This window comes from Panthera onca, chromosome D4 (genome assembly GCF_046562875.1).
Source record: "Panthera onca isolate mPanOnc1 chromosome D4, mPanOnc1 haplotype 2, whole genome shotgun sequence".
NCBI lineage: Eukaryota > Metazoa > Chordata > Mammalia > Carnivora > Felidae > Panthera > Panthera onca.
In genome coordinates, this window is record NC_138351.1 from 33,186,487 (window position 1) to 33,204,801 (window position 18,315).

The window sequence follows — 18,315 nt, forward strand, 5'->3', positions numbered from 1 at the left end:
CTCTCTCAGGCACCTGAAATGTCTTCCCTCACCTACCCTGTATAACATAGCTACTCCCTGGTTTTTTCTACAGAGGGCTTATGACTTATTTATTGTCTATTTCACTCCATTCCTTGTTAGGGTTTCTCTTCATCCTTCCTGAATGCCTGCTCAGCAGTTAGGCCTTCAGTAACTGTTGAGTGACTGGCTAGATTTCTCATTTCTTCCCTAGTGGCTTTTTCCTCTGCTGGAGAGCTATGCATGCCACCCTTGTTCTTTGGCGAGGGAAAAAGTAAGGCTCTCTTCCAGGTACCAAATATTTCTACAAAGGTAATCTGGGAGCTTCTTCCCCCTTTTCACTGCTCAGATTTTTGTGTTCTATTATTCTTTACCAGTCAAGCAAATGAGTTTGTTTTCTAAGTAACTTTCCTGTGTGTGAGATCAATGCTTTCCTTTTTCCTGCATTTGGTATCATTTTATGTATATACTTTAGCATTTTGTCATTTATTTCTTCATTCGGTTGGCATGTAGTTATTATAGCAGATGTTACAAACCAGGCTGGATCCCAGACTGGAAGTTAAGGCTTAAAGAGACAGAGAGTCTGATTTTCCTTTGAGGGGTTTAGAGTTTCAGTGTATGGTCAGAAGTGTCAGCCGTTGGGACAGGCAACTGCTATAAGGAATGCAGAGAGGGAGGTCAAAGCAAACAGGATGGTTCACTTAGGCCTACTTGAGAAGGATTGAGAATCTTGCCAGGTAAGGAGGTAGGTAAAGGCTACTGTGATGGTAGGGAATGGTTTGGGCAAAGGCATGGAGAGTTCTGGTTTGTTGAGAGAAGCACAAATCGGTGCAAGTTGTTGGAGCTTAAAGTATAATGCAGGCTGTGGTGAGGGACAAGACCCTGATAGTTATGTAAAGGCTGAATCTAGGCGCTTCTAAAGGATTATGTGTATCCTGTATAGAGGTTAGACTTCCATCCTGCAGCCCATGGATTTGGACATGTGTATCACATATGAAGGGGGATAGGCGAGGAGGTGGCCTGGAAGGTTTTTTCTTTTGCATGCCTCGTCCCTGAGGCAAGGAGAATATTTTCTGTCATGTATTAATATATCTATATCCATGCAGATTATTTTCTCCTTTATATTAAGTTAATAGTGGGTGGCAGGGTTTAATTTTGATTCTCCTCACATGTACTTTTTGAGATAGATGCTTATTTAAACCTTTCCTGAATGATGATCACATCTTTATCTGTAGCCCTGATCTGTTTTAACCTCTTATTATCCCATAGCATGTTTTCATCTTTAATTTTTTTTAAATTTTTTAATGTTTATTTATTTTGATAGAGAGACAGAGAGCGAGCAGGGGAGGGACACAGAGAGGGGAAGACACAGACTCCGAAGCAGGCTCCAGGCTCTGAGCTGTCAGCACAGAGCCCGACACAGGGCTCAAACTCACGAACTGTGAGATCATGACCTGAGCCGAAGTCGGACGCTCAACCGACTGAGCCACCCAAGCGCCCCAGCATGTTTTCATCTTTATCTATTCCATCCTGTCCCAGTTTTTCTTTTTGTCAGGCAAATTAAAATTATTAAAAAAAAAAAAAAAAAGGAAAGCTTTGTTCTGAGAGTATTTGTGGTTTGGATTGTCAGATGCCAGACACTGTTACTGCATCTGGAAGTGGGATGGGGCAGGACTCCTTTCTAGGGCAGGCAGGCCAGTGCTTCTTACTCAGTTTTGCACTCCATGTGTATTAGGTGATTAGTAAATGTTGAGGGAATCATCCTGACTATTGTCAGCATAATTAAGTTCATATTTTTATAGCACAGTCTGCTACCTACTTTTTTACTTTGACATCCTGTAAACTTTCCTCTTTTCTTTTTTCTTTTCTTTTCTTTCCACTTTGCTTTGCTTTGCTTTTCTAATTTACATCCAAGTTAGTTAGCCTATAGTGCAACAATGATTTCAGGGGTAGATTCCTTAATGCCCCTTACCCATTTAGTCCATCCCCCCACCTCTCCAGTAATCCTTTGTTTGTTCTCCATATTTAAGAGTCTCTTATGTTTTGTCCCTTTCCCTGTTTTTATATTATTTTTGCTTCCCTTCCCTTATGTTCATCTGTTTTGTCTCTTAAAGTCCTCATATGAGTGAAGTCATATGATATTTGTCTTTCTCTGACTAATTTCGCTTAGCATAATACCCTCTAGTTCCATCCACGTGGTTGCAAATGGCAAGATTTCATTCTTTTTGATTGCCAAATAATACTCTGTTGTGTGTGTGTGTATATATACACACATATATATACCGCATCTTCTTTATCCATTCATCCATGGATGGGCATTTAGGCTCTTTCCATACATTGGCTATGGTTGATAGTGATGCTATAAACATTGGGGTGCATGTGTCCCTTTGAAACAGCAACCCTGTGTCCCTTGGATAAATACCTAGTAGTGCAAATACTGGGTTGTAGGGTAGTTCTATTTTTTGTTTTTTGGGGAATCTCCATACTGTTTTCTGGAGTGGCTGCACCAGTTTGCATTCCTACCAGCAGTGCTGCACCAGTTTGAATTCCCACCAGCACTGCAAAAGAGAGGATTCTCCGCATCCTCGCCAACATCTGTTGTTGCCTGAGTTGTTAATGTTAAACATTCTGACAGGTGTGAGTAGTATCTCATTGTGATTTTGATTTGTATTTCCCTGATGATGAGTGATGTTGAGCATTTTTTCATGTGTCTGTTTGCCATCTGGGTGTCTTCTTTGGTTAAGTGTCTATTCATGTCTTTTGCCCAGTTCTTCACTGGGTTATTTGTTTTTTGGGTTTTGAGTCTGATAAGTTCTTTATAGATTTTTGATACTAACCCTTTATCTGATATGCCATTTGTGAATATCTTCTCCCATTCTGTCAGTTGCCTTTTAGTTTTACTGATTGTTTCCTTTGCTGTGCAGAAACTTTTTATTCTTTTTTTTAAATTTTTTTAACGTTTATCTATTTTTTGAGACAGAGAGAGACAGAGCATGAACAGGGGAGGGGCAGAGAGAGAGGGAGACACAGAATCTGAAACAGGCTTCAGGCTCTGAGCTGTCAGCACAGAGCCCGACACGGGGCTCGAACTCACAGACTGTGAGATCATGACCTGAGCCGAAGTCGGACGCTTAACCGACCAAGCCACCCAGGCGCCCCAGAAACTTTTTATTCTGATGAGGTCCCAATAGTTCATTTTTGCTTTTATTTCCCTGGCTTCTGGAGACGTGTTGAGTAAGAAGTTGCTGCGGCCAAGATCAAAGAGGTTTTTGCCTGCTTTCTCCTTGATGATTTTGATGGCTTCCTGTCTTACATTGAGGTCTTTCATCCACTTTGAGTTTATTTTTGTGTATGGTGTAAGAAAGTGGTCCAGGTTCATTCTTCTGCATGTCACTGTCCAGTTTTCCCAGCACCACTTGCTGAAGAGACTGTCTTTATTCCATTGGATATTCTTTCCTGCTTTGTCAAAGATTATTTGGCCATACATTTGTGGGTCCATTTCTGGGTTCTATATTGTGTTCTGTTGATCTGAGTGTCTGTTTTTGTGCCAGAACCATACTGTCTTGTGGATTACAGCTTTGTAATACAGCTTGAAGTCCATCCTATAATCTTTTCTAAGCTCCTGACAGACTAAACTCTCTCTGTCCTTACAGTACTTCCAGGTATTTTCACTGCTTGGAATACTCTTTCTCTTGTCTGGCAAACCTTACACCTTCTAATAAGTCTTAACTGTGTTCCTTTCTGGGGAAGTCATCTCTGAGTAATTTAGGTGGAGTTAGTTACTCCTGTCAGCGTACAGTTTTGTGTTGAGGTTTGTTCTGCCTCTAGACAGTGAGTTTGGATGGTGAAGACAAACCTTATCCATTTCTCTGTCTCCAGTACTTTAGTCTGGTGCTTGGTAGTTTTGCTGAATGGGTAGTTTGTAAATTGTTCTAGGAAAGATTATGACAAGTGGAAGTATACCTAAAGTCAAGTCTGTGCTGGGGATGTTGAACATTGTCCATTCACTACTCAACCTAGACTAGGCCTTTATGCAGGTGCATGTATGACAGAGTGTTTCAGAACTGGTATATAGAAACAACACCTTTTGTAAACTTGTGAAGTTAGAAAATTTGTTCTTACTAGGAAGGATTTTGAGTAGGCAAGTAATACAATCAGGTCAGTGACTGAATCACAGAAATAGGAAGTTGGGAGGAGGAAGATTAGAGGCTGGCTTTTCCCCCAGGAGTCCAGGGAGAGATAAGGAAGTCTCCTCAATGATGTGGTAGAGGGAATGGTAAATAAAGGGGAAGAGTTCCTCCTGGGAATGCTTATATGCTTTTTGGGAGAAATGACCGCCAACCTTAAGCACACAATAATTCAGTGCTGATGACTGCATCATCTCCTCTGCAGAGACTGCCCTAAACCATCATGGAGGTGGCTGAGGTAGAGAGTCCTCTGAACCCCAGCTGTAAGATCATGACCTTCAGACCCTCCATGGAGGAGTTCCGGGAGTTCAACAAATACCTCGCGTACATGGAGTCTAAAGGAGCCCATCGAGCGGGTCTTGCAAAGGTGATTATCCTCAGATCCTTTAAGCCAAAAACAATCACTTGGCCTTTCATTTATGCTCTTAGTTTTCATGATATGGGAGACTGTTTATTCCAAAGGAAGATATTTGCAAATTTTTTTCTTGATAACCATGCAGGGCATTTGATTTCTTCACAGAATAATTATCTTATTTTTCAGTTAACTATTTATGCTAGGTTATGTTCTAGGGATTTTTTTAATTTTAATTTAAAATTTTTTTTTATTTAAACAAAACAAAACAAGAATGGCTCCTAGAAACCAAAGATATCCATGTGCGGGGCTCCAGAGGGGTGAGAACTATTCCTTCAACCCTAGGTGACCACTAATCTACTTTCTTTCTCTGTAGATTTGCCTGTTTTCATTTCTTTTCAATTACTTGCTTAGCAAGTGTGGAGAGTGCTTGCTACATACCAGGCCTGATGCCAGGTGCTGGGGGGGGTATGATGGGATAGAACAGACCATGTTTCTGCCCCCGTTGAGCGTATATTGTAGTGGTAGCCTCTTTGGGTGGTGAACTAAGGACATTTAAGCAGAGACCCAGAAGATATAAAGAAACCAAGATGTGGGGACACAAAGAATAGCAGGTCCAGAGGCCTGGAGGCTGACCTGAGCTTCAAGTGTGAGAGGAAGGTGGTCTGTGGAATTGGGGCTCAATGAGCAGGGGAAGAGGTTGGTAAGTAAGGTGAGGGCCCTTGAAGGGACCAGATCATACTGGGCTTGCCTGGCCTTAGTAAGGATTGGGGGTTTATTCTAAGTGCAATGGGAAGCATTGGTGGGCTTAAAGCAGAGGAGTGGAGGACATGGTGGCTATTTGTATGTTTGTTGTTTTTGTGTCATTATTTTGAAAATGTCACAATGGCTCCTGCATGAAGAATGGATGTGAGGAGACAGAGTGGATACAGGGACTCCTGCCAAGGGTAGTTGTGATATACTGAGGGTCACAGAAAGCACTGAGGAATGCATTGCAGGTTTGTACCCATACACCCAAAGTTAGAACTCTGTTTTTCTTAATGTTTATTTTTGAGAGAGACAGAGACAGAACATGAGAATGGTCAGGGCAGAAAGAGATGAAGTCACAGAATCTGAAGCAGGCTTCAGGCTCTGAGCTGTCAGCACAGAGCCTGATGTGGGGTTTGAACTCAAAAGCTGTGAGACCATGACCTGAGCCGAGGTCGGACACTCAACCAACTGAGCTACCCAGGTGCCCCCCCACCAAAGTTAGAATTTTGAAAGAGAGATCGTCTGTATAATTCATCCTTTGATCTCAACCTAAGATGGATTTTCTGTCCTTTCTATAATGGAAATATATTTCAATCAGAAAGCTTCCCTCATAAGAGGCTGGGGGTGAGGGAGGGAAAAATTTTACCTCAGAAGAGTATATTTTATTGCACTTACTTCATTTTATTATTCTAAATGTTAAACTTGTGATCTGGGTTTCTGTAGATTTGTCGGCATCACCTCATAAGTTCCTGAGCCCTGTCAGAGCCTGCTCAACTGTATCTGGGTTATGGGTTCTCCTTGGAATCCCCATCTCTGAGGGGAGGTCCAGTAACATTAAGAGCAGATATCCAAGGAGAGAACTTCCAGAACTGCAGGGGTTGGTGTTCAAGTCCTCCTGCATCTGGATGCTCCTGCTTGTGCTGGCATCTATCCCCTGAGGTCTGTCAGTTTGTTATGTATCGTTCAAGTCCCTCCTGAAAAGGTTTAAAATTTGGTGATATGAAGTAGAATGAAGGTTTATTAGAGGTGGGTGAGAGATAGAAAAGGAAGCTAAAGATAAAACAAAGAAAAGTAAAGAGGTTTATAATGAATTTCTCAGGTGAGGAATCCTTACTTTAACCTATTTATTGAGTTAGCTCTTAAAGAACTCCTTTATGGAACCTCAACACCGGATTATCTTTGAAGAGAAAAATAATTCTTGAGTTGAAGAGAATGTCATTTCAGAATCATTTGACACATATAATTTTGATCATAAACTAGTAGTGGGTTAGCAAGGATTTGGGCTTTATTTAGGTGGAGGGAAATTGGGGGTGACAGGTTGTCCCCTTCTCTGGGCTTTGAATGCAGCCCTTTGTCCTGTTTTTCTTGCTTTTTGTTTCTTGAAAACATAGATCTTACTGTGTTCCACTGAGATTAGTGAGTGTCCTGTGGTAGGGTGGCACATTTAGTAACACTAGGCGGGGAAGTAGCACACACACACCCTCACAAGGGAGTTGCAGGCTCACAGGGTACACTTTTGCTGCTGTTGGCATTATGAATGGCAATTAGTTTCTGAATGTTGAACAAAACACACCTGAGTCTAGACATTTTTTTTTTTTGAGGGAGAGAGAATCCCAGAAGGGGCAGAGAGAGAGAGAAGCACGGCTCACCCAAAGCAGGGCTTGAGCTCACCAGAAGCCAGGCTCGTGCTCACCTAAAGGGGGGCTTGAGCTCACCCAATGTGGAACTTGAAGTCATGAACTGTGACATCATGACCTGAACTGAAGTCAGATGCTTAACTACTGAGGCATCCAGGCGCCCCTAGACACTTTTTTTTTTTTTTTTTTTTAGTGAGATTTATTGACAAAGTTGGAGAAATTCATTTATTCAATCTTGTGATAATTTTCTTTTACTTATACTAGGAATACAATGAACTGGTTTTTTTTTTTTTTTGGATTTTTTTTGTGGATTTTTTGGCCATTTGTGTTATCTTTTACATGAAGTCACATAAAGTCAGTTTCACCTACTTACCATTTTTTTTTTTTTTTCTGGAAGTTGCAGCAATAGCAAACATGTAAAACTTCACCAAATCAAATTGTAAAAATCAAAACTATATTAATGCTGCTAGTTTGCTTTGAGGTCAAGTCCTGGAGACAGAACCACTTATGAGATTCTTTGTTAATGCACAATTTAATGAATTGCTCTTAAAATATGATTTGGAGAAAATGGTTCAGTAGTTCCAATAGTAGTGACTTTGGCCTTAGATTTTTCTTTAATCAACATTTTTTAGATTTATACTTTGGATTTAATTTTTATTTCCATAGTGAGAGATTTGACACCCTGACTTCTATGTAAAAGGTGGTGGTCAAGTTGGGAAAGTAAAGAATGTCAGTCTCTTTAAATTAAATGTAAAACTTACATTGTTTTTGTGGAGAAGGATTATGATGAACCTTTAATTACATATGAAATGGATAAAATTATTCCACAACAGTAATCTGGACATAGACTACCCTGGGCTATAGGTTATGCACATTACATAATTTTGTGTCCTTAAAGTGTGAAGAAAGATTGTAAGATGCACTGTTCTTCCCCTTCCTGCTTCTTCCTCAGTAGGTAAATGGTGATAATAGCAATTTATTTCAACGTAAGTAGTACAAATATAGATTTCAGTTAGAAAATTACTATTGGATATCCAGTCCAGGCTGGGATTGGGGAAATGGTGAAATAAAATAACATGTATGTATTCGTTTTGATAGAATAATCAAGAAGGTAAACTTTAGGAGGAATAGTTTTTTCCTTCAGTTAGACTGATTGTAAAAGTTTAACTTTGAAATGTTTTAAAACCCTAAGTATGTTGTGCTTCCATTTCCTGTGTAAGAGAATCTGATGTGTTGATACTTAAAATTATAGTCCAAAAGTAAGATTTTTGTTATAGACCTGAACTTACAAATTTTTAAAGTTCTGTCTGAACATTTTTATCAAAAGTAAGTGTGAACACATACATGAAATATTTAGAAAGATAATGTTTAATGTTCTAAATTAAAATTCTCTAAATTTAGAAAATTGCTACAAAACTTTTTTTTCACAAGACAGGAAAATACTAAGCTCTAAATATAATATTAATTTTGATTGTAGATGTATTTATTTCTAAACAAGAGCCTGAATCAATCCATGTTTATTTGTTTGAATTACTTGCACTTATTTCTGATGAAAAAGTTAGCATTTATAACCTTTTTCCCTTTCAGTATATTATGAAGACAATTTAATGTATTTATCCATATCCATTTGGTACGATTATCCATATTCTTTTAAAGTATTGAGTATGGGGGTACCTGGGTAACTCAGTCGAATAAGCGTCTGACTCTTGATTTTGGCTCAGGTCATGATCACACGATTCATGAGTTCAAGCCCTACATTGGGTTCTGCGCCGACAGTGTAGCTCCTGCTTGGGATTCTCTCTCTCTCTCCTTCTCTCTCTACTCCTCCCCTGCTGTGTCTCTCTCTCTCAAAAAGAAATAAAAAAAAAAGTGAGAATAGAGACAATCATATTATATGCTATTGAAAACATATACTCAAGGGGCGCCTGGGTGGCTCAGTTGGTTTAGTGTCTGACTTGTGTCAACAGTTCAGAGCCTGGAGCCTCCTTCAGATTCTGTGTCTCTCTCTTTCTCTGCCTCTCCACTCTCTGCCTGCTCCACTCTGTCTCTACCTCTCAAAAAGAAATAAACATTAAAAAAAATAACAACACATACCCAATACTTTATTTTTCAATGTTTATTTATTTTTGAGAGAGAAAGTGCATGTACATGCATGTGTGCAAGGAAGGGGCACAGAGAGAGGGAGACAGAGAATTCCAAGCAGGCTCCGCACGGTCACGGTCAGTGCTGAGCCTGACATGGGACTTGAACTCATGAACTGTAAGATTGTGACCTGAGCTGAAACCAAGAGTCAAATGGTTAACCCACTGAGCCACCTGGGCATCCCTCTATTCTCACTTTAAACTAACATACCTTGGATGCAATAAAATGTGAAATATCTCTGTATTGCTGATGAAAATTAAATTAACTTTAGATTCGACAGTGCCCTGTTGATTTTTTTTTTTTTTTTGGTAGTAAATACTGTGTTTTATCAGCTGTGTAACATTGGACAAATCACTCATTCTTCTGTCCCCGTTTTCTCATTTCATGAAGCTTGACCTAGAGTTTTCACAAAAGCTACTTGCAGGAACACTGTAGATCTGAATATGAAAGACAAAACCTTAAAACACTTATAGTATAACATAGAATGCCTTCATGCTCCAGAGTAGGAAATTTTTTTTTTTAAACCAAAGGTCAAAGCAGCAAAATGAACAAATTGGATTTTGTTAAGATTAAGAACTTAATGTTTATCAAAATATACTCTTAAGGTTGGAGGGCAAGTTATAGAGTAAGAGAAGATACTTGATATATACACACATATACATATAGATATTTGCAAATGTATATATACATGATCCAAGAATAACCAGACTATATAAAGAATTCCTATACATTAAGAAGAAAAAGACCAACAGTGTAGTAGTAAGATGGTTAAGAGTTGAGTAAGCACTTTATAAAAGGGGATATTCATAGGGAATATATAAAGAGATTTCTTTAATAATTAAGAAAATGCAAATAAGGTCCACAATTGACTACCATTATAGAAATTATGAGAAAGACTAAAATTTAAATGATCGGCAATATAAAGTGATGATGAAGATGTGAAGCAACAGGAATGCTCCATACACTGCTGGTGGGAGTTATTGGTAATAACTGTTAAATTTGATCTATACATATCCTATGTCCCAATAATTTCACTGTTAGGAGTGTCTGTGTATACGAGTTTATTTTAGAGAACTGTGTGCTCATATGCAGCAGAAGATGCATGCAATATTATTAATAGCTGTGTTCTTTGCAAAAGCCAATAAACAGAAAAAAACAAGTGACAACTAAATGGTCATCCATTTATGGATAAATATTTGTATGAAGGAATATTGAGTAGGAATGAAAATCAATGAACTTCAGCTATGTAGGTCATAATATGTGTTTTTTTTTTTAATAAAGTTAATTTATTTATTTTTAGAGACAGTGAGTGAGCTTGCACAAGAGCAGGGGAGGGGCAGATAGACAGGATAGAGAGGGAGAGAGAGAATCCCAAGCAGTCTCCATGCTGACAGTGTAGAAGCAGATGCGGGGCTCAAACTCATGAACCATAATCATAGGCCATCATATTTGACCCCTAACAAAAATATTGAGTGAAATAGAAAAGATAAACCTCAAAGAAGATATGTATATATGGATGATTATATTTCCGTACATTTAAAAAAAAAAAAAAAAAAAAACGGTGCTGGGATGCATACCCAGGCATAAAACTATAAACTCCAGCAAGGAAATGAATATCATAAATGCTATGTGAGTGGTTACCTTTTGGGCAAGAAAGGGATGTGTTTGATGGGCAGTTGGAGGTACTCTGGTGTTTGCTTTATAATAATTCACAGTTATATATTTGTGATTGTGCATTTTATTAACGTGTGCTATGTTTTGCGGTTAATTTTTTAAAGTTTATCTTAAAAATTAAAACAATTTCTAAAGGTGAATAAATTCCAGCTATAAATCATGACTTTATAACTTTGTCCCTTCTAATTTTAATCACATGAACATATGTTTTTGGTCTTATTGTTAATGATCTTTTCATTGTTTTTTTAAAAATTTTTTTAAAAGACAATTTTTAAAAAAAATTATTTATTTATTTTAGAGAGAGAGAAAGCGAGAGTGTGAGTGAGGCAGAGGGGCAGAGGGAGAGAGAGGGAGAATCTTAAGCAGGTTCCATGCTCAGCGTGGAGCCTGACGCAGGGCTCAATCCCATAACCCTGAAATCATGACCTGAGCTGAAATCGAGAGATGGATGCTCAACCAACTGATCCACCCAGGTGCCCCTAATCTTTTCATTGTTAATAACCAAGTGTTTAAATAGTGTTGGAAAAGAGTGGTGTGCTGAACAACCTCATACAGGAACATAAAAGTTGATAATGCACGTCTCTTTCTAACTTTGTGTTCAGTTATGTCATGTTGGTAAGCTCAAATTAGCCGTGGTGGGAATAATTACATCATGGAAATAAGCAAGAGCTACAAACCAGGGTTTTCTCTACCTTCCTGGAAACTGATTGTTAAACATTTACTAACACACCAACCACTATGCTGTTTGCTGTATTGTGTGAGAGGTATTTAAAGAGAATAATACTGACTAAACAAATGTTTACTTATTTTTTATCATATTAATATAGGCATTATTTGAACTTCAAGTTATTTTGCTTCTATGTATCTCTTCATTTTACCTTTAAAATTGAGAGGTTAAGGGGCGCCTGGGTGGCGCAGTCGGTTGAGCGTCCGACTTCAGCCAGGTCACGATCTCGCGGTCTGTGAGTTCGAGCCCCGCGTCAGGCTCTGGGCTGATGGCTCAGAGCCTGGAGCCTGTTTCCGATTCTGTGTCTCCCTCTCTCTCTGCCCCTCCCCCGTTCATGCTCTGTCTCTCTCTGTCCCAACAATAAAATAATAAAAAACATTGAAAAAAAAAAATATTTAAAAAAAAAAAATTGAGAGGTTAATAGTATCAACTAAAAAATAAGTTGATAAAAGTATAGTTGATATAAAAGTACTATTTGGTATAGTGCACAATAAGTTTTGCTATTTCTAAAAAATCATATCAGTAAGGTGAATATTTAAGAGAATGCAAGTATTTCCCTTCATCTGCATCCTCATTGTTCTTTTACGCATTTGTTATAGAAATGCTGAGAAATTCTTTGTTTGTATTCCTTTGGAATATTTTCCAGATAATATTTTATTTATTATTTTATTTTTAGGTGATTCCTCCTCGGGAATGGAAGCCAAGGCAGTGCTATGATGACATTGATAATTTGCTTATTCCAGCACCGATTCAGCAGATGGTCACAGGGCAGTCGGGACTGTTCACTCAATACAACATCCAGAAAAAAGCCATGACAGTGAAAGAGTTCAGGCAGCTGGCTAACAGTGGCAAGTGAGTGCATGCAGTTTGCTGTTTTTATTTTTTTCAGAGATATACATGAACATGGGAGGAAACCAAATAGAGGAGCTTGGGATGAAAAGCAGTGGTTTTCTGCATATCTTCTTTCAGTTTTCATTTAACTGTTCCTGTTTTCTCTTCGTCAGGTGGTTGCCTGATTACATTTAGTTTACTCCTGAGGAAGTTGTTTCTCATTTTATCATCTTATTCATAATATCTATAAATGGTTTTTTCTATATTTTAGTTGCCCTGAGATTTTGATTCTACACATTATTCATATTTGTTAGGCAAATTTTCTTCTTTGTGTCAGAGTGCTTAAATCTTTTTTTTTTTCCTTTTTTTTGGCAACTCTGAGGTAAACTTTTATTTCTTTCTTGGCTGACAGGACTTTTCACACCCATGCTCCTCCCAGCACCTTTTTCCTGTCCACACAGTGGCAGCGTATTCCAAAAGGTACCATAGCCATGTGGTTGGGGAGTCACTTCACATTCCAGGCTTTTGGAGTTGGGGGCTTGGGAATACTGTCCACCCCCAACAAATTTTTACCAGCAAGAGGCCATGATATCCCCAGCCCCCAAACCTGTATCCTGGTGGGAGGTGGCAATGCCTCCTTAGCTCTTCACACCTTAGAGAAGCAGGACCATAGAGGGTAAGCCACAGGCCCCCCAGCTCCAGTAGCTCCCAACACTGGCCCCTGCCCAGGTCACAATCCCAGCCCCATTACCAGGCAGCAGAAGTCTTTCCTTCTCCTTTGGCTTCAGTGTCAGATGAGCCCTCCACACTAGGCAAGACAGAGGCAAAGCTGGAAGTAGCAGCAGTGGCAGAAAAGGAAGCAGGCACTGAGATTGGTGGGTTTCTGGGCCAACAGCATGGGGCCAAAGGCTTTCCCAAAGTCAGGGCAAGCTGTCTGTTCATGCAGCTCTGAGGATGGCCAGTATGTGGGTGTAGTTGGCTATGACACAGGTGTTTGGACACAATTCTGCCCAGATGCTAGCCGATGGCATACCAGTGATGGCATACCTGGTATCATAGGCTGGTTTCACCTCATGGGGGTTCCGCTGATCAGACCTTCTGATATTGGTTACCACAGTCCAGCTCTCAGGGAAGAATTGCAGTAGCCTGCCATGCACCTTTATGTCCCAGTTCTGATTCAGGTAATAGATAACAGGTGATGCAGTGCCCACTGCCATGTGGATTGTCAGCATGCTTCATGTTCCCCAGCCTATTGACTGAATAACATACCACCATGGCCTTGATTGTGCCTGTGGATGACATAGCCACCTAGCACCCAACATAGGGACAGATTATAGCATCCATGTGGGCCATGAGGACCCCAGTGCTTTGACAGCTAGGCTCATGGCCTTCTGTTCAGGCAGTCTGGTCCCTGCAGAAGCTGCATGGTGAAATAGCCCATTGGCTCACTAGCTGCCCATCATGCTGGTGCCCACTCTATTTTAGGGCCTCTGCCTCAGCCAGCACATGGCCATCCAGTGCTGCCCCCAGGAAGTTCTCCTTGATACAGATGCTGCAGGATACAGTATAGTCCGGGGCCAGGTACTTGGGCATGATGGGTAGTCCCTCCTCCCACACTGTGAGCCCCACACTGGTCTCCCCATTGCCACTGCTGCAGCCCATGCTGCCCGTCCCTATGGCCTCTGCTTCCTGGTTCTCCTGTCTACCCCAAGGGCTACTTGCTGCTGCCCATTTCCCTTTGGGGACCTCAAGCAGGGCTCCCTGGGCCACCAGTTGCTAGTACTCCTTGGTGATCTGTGCTGCAGTGCCCTTACTCTACAGAGGCTGCAGCTCACCACCATCCTGCCTGCTGAAGCTCTCCCTCAGGGGGCTGACTGTGGTGGAAGTGGCTGTGGCCCTGGGAGTCCCACTCCTCACCAAGGCCTGATCAGATGCTCCTGATTGGTGGTGGGAGGGTAGCAGGGGACAGGGCAGGTAACTCTTCACACCAATCTTGGCCCAGCCAGGATCCAAGGGCTGAGACACAGAACCTGGGAGAGCCTCACTTAGGGACTGTGGCTGGCATGGGTTGGGTTGTCCATGACAGCAGTGTCTTCATCCCCCCGATATGAAGGACACGGCCCAGGCTCATGGTGCCACCCTCCTCTAACTCGGCCTCCTCCACTTGATGCAGCTGGGGACAGGGTGGCTGAGCCTGGTGTGAGGCAGGGTGAGGCAGGGAAGGCAGCAGAGACTCTTCTTGTGCCTTGTGGTCACTTGTAGGTCACCAAGTCCTCTGCTGCCCTTAGGGCCTGGGAAAGGACCCATCAGGGTGGTGAGCATTTTTCTCTGCTCTCTGCACTGTTGGTTGTACCTGCTACCCAGTGCCATACACCACGCCATACCCCTGACAGTGTTTAAGTCTCAGATGATAAATTATATGTTTAGAAGATGAGTAATTTAAAAAGAAAACCCTTGAATGACTTAGAGGGCCACCATTATTGTATTAGCATTATTGTAATTATACCTATTGCTGTGTGGCAAATTACCCCAAATCTTATAGCTTAAATCAATAAACATTTATTTAATATTTTAGTTTCTGAAGGTTAGGAATCTGGGAGTGGCGTGGCTGGGTGACTGTGGCTCAGGGCCTCTCATGAGGTTACAGTCAAGATGTTAGGAGGGTGGGGCTGTTATCATCTGAAAGATTGACTGTGACTGAAAGATCCTATTTTAAGATTGCTCCACTTACATGGCTATTGGCTAGAGTCCTGAGTTCTTTGCCACATGGACTGCTCTTCATGTTGTGGTAGCTGGCTTCTTCCAGAGCCGGTGATCCAAGAGAGTAACCAAGATGGAAGCCACAGTATCTTTTCATGATCTGTTTCTTGACTATCCCTTCTGTGTTATTTTGTTTCTTACAAGCCAGTTGCAAAGTGAATCCAATAGTTAAGGGGAGGAGAATTAAGCTCCACTTCTTGAAAGGAGGAGTATTAAAGAATTTATGAACATATTTAGAAACCACTACAGTTATTAAGTTACCTTTTTAAAATTTTTAAAATATGTTTATTTATTTTTGAGAGACAGAGAGAGACAGCGTGAGTGGGGTGGGGCAGAGAGAGAGGGAGACACAGAATCCGAAGCAGGCTCCAAGCTGTCAGCACAGAGCGTGACCCAAGGCTTGAACCCACGAACTGTGAGATCATGACCTTGCAGAAGTTGGATGCTCAGCTGACTGAGCCACCCAGGTGCCCCTAAATTACCTTTTTAAAAAAAGTTTCTGTTATGGTAGTTAAGACCCTAGATCAAAACATTAATTTGAAAAAAAGAATTAGAACCCCAAACCAACCAACTAATCAGCCAGTCAAAAAACATTGCCTAAATTCTCTGGATAGGTGTGTGTGAAATTATGCTCTTTGGATGAATTTAGTTTATATCCTTTTAAAAGAAATTTATATTTGACATAGTAAGCACTTTATGGTACTTGAAGAATCTTAATTCTATGTATAATTTTTTTTAAATGTTTATTTGTGAGAGAGATACAGACAGAGTGTGAGTGGGGGAGCGGCAGAGAGAGAGGGAGACACAAAATCTGAAGCAGGCTCCAGGCTCTGAGCTGTCAGCACAGAGCCCGATGTGGGGCTCAAACTCATGAACCGTGAGATCATGACCTGAGCCGAAGTCAGACGCTCAACCGACTGAGCCACCCAGGCACCCTTTAATTGTGTGTATAAAGTTTCTATGGAGCATTGTAGTTATTTCAAAGGAATTGAAATTTTTATATTTAATGTGAGTCCCTTCTTTTAAATTAAAAAAAAAAAACCTGTTTATTTATTATCGAGAGACAGAGAGACAGAGCATGAGCAGGGGAGGGGCAGAGAGAGGAGGAGACACAGAATCCGAAGCAGGCTCCAAGCTCCAAGCTGTCAGCACAGAGTCCGACACAGGGCTCAAACTGAAAAACTGTGAGATCATGACCCGAGCCGAAGTTGGACGCTCAACCGACTGAACCACCTAAGTGCCCTGCTTCTTTTAAATTTTTGATAAGCATTAGTAAAGCCTCATTGTTTCAGATCTCATTAATTGAGATGTGAAACTTTTATCACTGACTGGACTAGTTTGTATTCAAACTCTTTTAAGAACTCTTTTAACAACTTACTAGTGCAATGCTATTGAAACAAGATTGTGGAAGAAAATTTACCCAAGTTTTTATAAGTATGAATGTTTTACTGTGTTCTGTTATTTATCTTCTAGCACCCATTTCCAGAGTCATTTTTAAAGTGTTAATTAAATAGGTTCATTTAGTGGAACATCTGCTTGGCTACTTTGATATTTTAGGAGACAATTTTTTTTTTTTTTTTACATATATTTATTTTTGAGAAACAGAGTGAGACAAAGCGTGAGCAGGGAGGGGCAGAGGGAGAAGGAAACACAGAATCTGAAGCAGGCTCCAGGCTCTGAGCAAGTGGTCAGCACAGAGCCTGATGTGGGACTCGAACCCACGAACTGTGAGATCGTGATCTGAGCCAAAGTCGGTCGCTCAGCCGACTGAGCCACCCAGGCACCCCAGGAGACAATTTGTACTTGAAAGTAATCAGACTATACTTACTAGGAAATGTTTGTTAATACCTTTAGTAATCATTTATAATCACCACACGAAAAGCTCAAAGTGCCATGGAGTTTCAAAGGAAAATAAGACTTCTGTGGTTGTTAATCAGGATAGGAATGATTTCATTTTGTAGTGCTGTTGAGATGGATTTTGAAGATGGTCAGAAATGTTTTCATTAGTTACAAAAGTAACACATTCTTATTTGAAAATTCAAACATTTTAGAAACACAGAATTTTAACACCCAGAGACAATAGTTGTTAATAATACATGGTAATTCAAAATATTGATGAGAAAAGAGACTGGAAGACCTTTTTTTCTTGTCATAGAGAAACTTTGATCATCATCTGTAGCCCATGTGATTACCTGAGCATGGTATTAGTTTTCTATTTAGAGGGAATTTAATTTACTGGGCACTTACTTTGTTTATATATCTGTTCAATTTTTGCGCAGATGGCTTGTTTGTAGATTGTTCCTGAAGATAGCCATTCAGGTGATGTTGTTTGTTTTGTGTACCACTTTATACTCAATACCTGGTACAGTATCTGGGATATAGTAGGTCCTATTTCAGTATATGTTGATTGAATGATTAGTGCCATGAAAGCCAAAATATACTTGAGGTGGTGTCAATTATTGGACAGATTGTTGTGATTTTCTTAATAACAGAATGTACATTTCTTGACTTTCTGAAGTTTAAAAATGATTTTTAAAAATAATTGGCTCTTTTTTTAGTTGTGAAATATATTATAAGTTGCATGAAAGGTTATTCGATGTTAAAGTTTATTTTTTAGTTGGATTAATTTTGTTATAATTGCTACAATGTTAAAATACTTTTGAGAATTCTCTTTTTATATTTCATCTGCCAATTCCATGTGGAAATTTATTTCAAATGGCAATGAAATGGGTTTCTAAGCCTCAATCCAAGGCTCTTGCTTGTTCACTTACAGCTGTACTAGTGTCAAATGGTGTTCATTGTGGTTGTAGGATGGTCCTGAGGTGGGGTTAATTTTCATGGGAGGCAGGAGGCATCCTCCTGGTTTTTCTGTTCATCTGGTTTCCTTCATTCAGTACATGTCCTTGTATAATGTGCTTGGTATAAACAGTAGACAGGATAACATGCTCATTTGGTTGACAACACAACTTAATCCAACGAAAATCTAGAAACCTCCAACATAGCACTACTATAATAAAACTTTATGGAGGTAAGTAATATGCTCTCTTGTATCACTTACATTACTGATCTATACTTTCTTCTAGGAGTGGAGCTATGTGCTTTACATAATTATGTGATAGCATGCTCACAGTAATTCAATTGAAATTATCCTGTTTTATAGAGGAATAACTGAGGTCTGGAGAAATTCAGTCCTCTGCCCAGGGTTACATGGCTTATATATGGCAAAGCCTGGATTCAAAGCTCTAGGCAGGCTTGTTC

At 40.1% G+C, this 18,315-nt stretch overlaps 1 protein-coding gene and 1 pseudogene across 21 annotated transcripts in view; one reads left to right on the plus strand and one right to left on the minus strand.

Annotated features, from left to right (window-relative positions):
- The window catches only part of KDM4C (lysine demethylase 4C), a 435,403-nt gene that overhangs the window by 35,038 nt on the left and 382,050 nt on the right, over window positions 1-18,315 (plus strand). For 19 of the 21 annotated variants that reach the window (XM_078436861.2, XM_078436859.1, XM_078436860.1 and 16 more), the window contains 2 exons: window positions 4,390-4,551; window positions 12,143-12,318. In XM_078436861.2, the coding sequence (XP_078292987.1) occupies window positions 4,408-4,551; window positions 12,143-12,318 (320 nt within the window). In that variant the 5' untranslated portion in view covers window positions 4,390-4,407. Of the gene's footprint in view, window positions 1-4,389; window positions 4,552-12,142; window positions 12,319-18,315 lie in introns of those variants that run through there. The other 2 variants (XM_078436853.2, XM_060609794.3) reach the window with 2 other exon arrangements.
- On the minus strand, window positions 13,106-14,679 carry LOC132663835 (prolyl hydroxylase EGLN2 pseudogene; annotated as a pseudogene).